At 41.1% G+C, this 4,280-nt stretch overlaps 1 protein-coding gene across 1 annotated transcript in view; it reads left to right on the top strand.

The window, feature by feature from the left end:
• Positions 51–4,280, top strand: part of LOC105161627 (auxin response factor 19-like) — a 7,632-nt gene continuing 3,402 nt past the window's right edge. Inside the window, 11 exon segments of the mRNA XM_011079364.2 lie at positions 51–887; positions 1,123–1,235; positions 2,317–2,415; positions 2,523–2,579; positions 2,703–2,858; positions 2,944–3,028; positions 3,136–3,226; positions 3,332–3,496; positions 3,621–3,743; positions 3,969–4,044; positions 4,162–4,280. The exon segment at positions 4,162–4,280 is cut by the window's right edge and continues 17 nt beyond it. Coding sequence (XP_011077666.1) covers positions 830–887; positions 1,123–1,235; positions 2,317–2,415; positions 2,523–2,579; positions 2,703–2,858; positions 2,944–3,028; positions 3,136–3,226; positions 3,332–3,496; positions 3,621–3,743; positions 3,969–4,044; positions 4,162–4,280 — 1,142 coding nt within the window. The 5' untranslated portion in view covers positions 51–829.

Raw genomic sequence — 4,280 nt, 5'->3', positions numbered from 1 at the left:
GAGAGAGAAAGAGAGAAAGAGAGAGTGGAAATAGTTTTTCATGTAGAGAGAGAAAACAAGGCAAAGAAAAGCAAGAAAGAAAGAGAGAGAAAGATGCATAAATTAAGGAGCTCTCATTATTAATAGCTCAGTGGCAGTAAAATAAAAGGAAAGGTGTGAACTCTGAGGAGAGAGAGAGAGAGAGAGAGTAAGACGAGGTTGAAAGCGGTGCCTGCAAAAGGGCTTTGAGAAGAACAATATTTACAAGAAGAGAAAGAAAGCAGTATATGTATGTATATGTGTGTATATATATAGAGAAGAGAGAGAGAAGAGATAGAGAGAGTGTGTGTGTGTGTCTGGGAGGTGTAGTGTGGCTAAGGGGGCAATTAAAAGTGAAACTGCAGCATTTGGTCTCTGCTATACTCAACATCCCTTCCTTTTCCAAAGCTCCTCTTGTCTCCCCCCTTTCCCCAATACCAAAACCCACTTTCTCTCTCTACCTCGCCGGAAAATATTCTCTCCGGCGCCGGCCAACTGCCCTGTAAAGCTCATCCCACCCTTTTCCTCTTTTGCCCACTAGCTAAAAAGACTTTGCCTTTCTCCATTTTCACTTTTTCAAAAACTCTTCTCTTTAGCTAGCTGAGGAAAAAGAGGAACAAGAAAGGTCGTCATCTGTTCAATCCACTTCCAAGAGTCTCACAATATTATTTTGTCTTGATTTTTTGTATTGATTCCCAGCCATTCTTCGCCTGATTATTCTCCGGCGAGATGATACTCCGGTGACGAACTCCTGCCGTTTATTTCAGCTCCAAAAACTAGACTTCCTAGAGGGGGAGATAAACAAGACAAAATGAAGACGCCAACCTCCGGCACCGGAACTCTGCCGGGAAACGCCTCCGCCGCTGAAGGTCGTTCTCTTTCACTACTTTTTAGCCTAATATGTCGGAAAAGATTCTACATTTGGAAAAATCGCCACTGAAAACAATTAATCCAAGATTTTTCCTTTTATTTCTGGGTTTTCTAGTTCTCAACCAAGATTCTTACTAAAACATTTTTCTGGGATTTTGATTTGATTTCTGTTTATATCTATATGGGAACAAGAAAGAAATTTCCGACACGTGTGAAATGAATGGGAAATGGCAGGTGTAAAGAAGAGCATAAATGGTGAGCTATGGCAAGCGTGCGCCGGTCCACTGGTAAACCTGCCGGCGGCGGGGACCCACGTCGTCTACTTTCCTCAAGGCCACAGTGAACAGGTTATTTCCTCTTTACTGCTGCTCGGATCCATCTCCCATGGGCTGTGGTGAAAGCTGCTAACTTGCGCAGCTATGGTTTCATTTGCTTGACGTTCACCCCCCTTTCTGTCAGTGGCTGACTTGCAGCAGCATAATCTGGTCACATGCAGGGATTCCGTAATTGTCATTATGATTTGAACCCTTATTTTTTTTATATATTCGTGGAGCAATCCTTGCTATTGTGAGCTGGTGGTGGGTAGAATAATTAATTGGAGTATGAGATGTGAGTGGGGTTAGTTTGCAGAAATGGGCTAACGTCTAAGGTTAAAAGGTAGTGAAAGGGAGTTGGGGAGCTTAAAAAAGACAAGAGTAAAAGAGACAATCAATACTCTGTGATCCATGCTAACGTGCGCCGTTATGCCGACGGATGAGGACTTTTCCTTTTTTCTTTTATTTTTTTTTTCCGAAGGGGCGGGGGGGGGGGGGGGTTGAGGAAAATCCTTGTAATACCAAACAATGTGAATTAGATTGTATTAGCAGTGGGACCTATGTTACACTGATATTATGTTGTGTAGATGATATTTTCACACTCGGGTCATATAAAATTTTCTGGTCATCCCGTATCACGTTAGCTATCGTATATTTACCGATGGCATTACAATTTTTACCTCCATACGACACAACCGTAAATTTGGTTTGGTTAATCTTTAATAGTGTGCGTATCCAATGAGGAAAGTGCCTCTTAAGCTTAGGATGACTGATGACATTAGTTGGACGTAACATGGAGTTGTTGATTAATTTGGTTTATCATCGTTCGCCCTCCGCATGCAAATCTGATCTGTTAATTGGATACAATAGGTTAAATATATTAACGGAGTCACGATTTACTGATAATTTTTTTTCCTGTTTTAGTTGTTACTGTTGTCCTGCTAAAGTATACTCTAAATGTTAAAACTCTTAGACTTGCGTTTGTGGACAAGACTGCATAATCTTATCATAAGCTAAGTTTCACCTGTAAATATGTAGTTCTTGTGCACGTAAGCTAATTCTTGATGTAAACTGCTATTTCTTCTGCTGATGCGTTCAAGCTTTGAATTTTCAGGTTGCTGCATCCATGAAAAAGGATGTCGACGCACAAATCCCAAACTATCCAAATCTTCCAGCAAAACTGCTATGCCTCCTTCACAATGTCACTCTGCATGTATGCTTGGTTCAACTAACGCTTCCTTCCGAGCATTACAATTTCATTTCTCATTTTCTTGTTTTTGGTATCAGTAATAACTTTTATCAATTTTTGGTGTCTATTAGGCTGATCTTGAAACAGATGAAGTATATGCCCAGATGACGCTGCAACCAGTGCCTTCGGTAGGTTTCTGCCTTGGCTGAGAAATATTTCGATAAATGTTGTGTCGTATGGAGGCGACAAGTGGTCGTGAAATGATAGAAAACACGGCATTTTAACCTACTCTGTGTCCATTTGATCTGCAGTTTGACAAGGAGGCTCTATTGAGATCAGATCTATCGATGAAAGCGAATAAACCCCAGACGGAGTTTTTCTGTAAAACCTTGACCGCAAGTGATACAAGCACTCATGGGGGTTTCTCTGTGCCTCGTCGTGCTGCAGAAAAGATTTTCCCTCCTCTGGTTAGTAAGAAGAGTTGTTATCTCCTTTATATTCCTTAATAATTTTTGAAGTATCTTATGTTTGAGATTGCTCATCCCGTTCTAGGACTTCACAATGCAACCGCCTGCACAAGAGCTCGTGGCCAGGGATTTGCATGATAATGTGTGGACGTTTCGCCATATTTACCGGGGTAAGTCCTCCTGGTGTTTTCATTCTTTAAAAACTACAGATTAAGGTTCACCTCCGTAGTCAAGCATTTCAGTATATTAATTCTCCGAATTGGTGGTTTTAACTTAGGACAACCAAAGCGTCACTTGCTTACAACTGGATGGAGCCTTTTTGTTAGCGGAAAGAGGCTGGTTGCTGGTGACTCGGTCTTATTTATCAGGTAAAGAAGCAAGTTACTGAAAGACTTCTTTTCTTGAATTTTATCCAAAATTCTAAAATGACAGAAAGTGACAAATAATTATCAACATTTCACCTATGCCAACAGAGACGAAAAGCAGCAGCTTCTCTTGGGCATAAGACGAGCCAACAGACAACCACCTAATTTGTCATCATCTGTTTTATCAAGTGATAGCATGCATATCGGGATCCTAGCTGCAGCTGCCCATGCTGCTGCAAATAATAGCCCTTTCACCGTCTTTTACAATCCAAGGTTATTGGCTGATATTTCATATCATGCTATTGTTGAAGTTGGTTGATGTATGGGCATGTAGCATCTTTTGCCTATCCCGAGGTTTCTTTCCTAGCGTTCTAATTTAATTCTGAATATTGAGCAGGGCAAGTCCATCGGAGTTTGTCATCCCTTTAGCCAAGTACTATAAAGCCGTTTGCAGTAACCAAATATCTCTTGGCATGCGCTTCCGCATGATGTTTGAGACGGAAGAATCAGGGACAAGAAGGTAATGATGACCTTTTTATGCTCATACAGTCTACTGTCTGTCCTGCAAAAAACACAGAAAATTTAACTTAATTAGAATTTCTAGCTTATGAAACATCATGCTATGTGGCATTGTTAAATATGACTTCCATAGCTCACTTGATGAACTCTATACTATGTTCAGCATAAAATAAGACTCCAGAGATAGTACGTTGTTGAATATTTGTATGATCCCGACATTCTGCAGATATATGGGTACAATAACTGGAATAAGTGACCTGGATCCAGTCCGATGGAAGAATTCCCAGTGGCGCAACTTACAGGTAAGATGGTTCAAGTGCACTCCCTTTGCCAAAGAAGTCCCCGTTTCATTTGAAAAATGCTGCGCCTGGTTATAATAGATATATATGTCAGATGCTCACTTAATATTCTATGAGCAGGTCGGCTGGGATGAGTCGACTGCTGGTGAGAGGCGTAATCGCGTTTCCATTTGGGAGATCGAACCTGTAACTGCTCCATTTTTCATCTGTCCTACGCCCCCTTTCTTCCGTTCAAAGCG

The sequence above is a fragment of the Sesamum indicum genome, linkage group LG5 (assembly GCF_000512975.1).
Source record: "Sesamum indicum cultivar Zhongzhi No. 13 linkage group LG5, S_indicum_v1.0, whole genome shotgun sequence".
Lineage (NCBI taxonomy): Eukaryota > Viridiplantae > Streptophyta > Magnoliopsida > Lamiales > Pedaliaceae > Sesamum > Sesamum indicum.
This window is presented reverse-complemented; position numbering and strand designations above follow the sequence as displayed.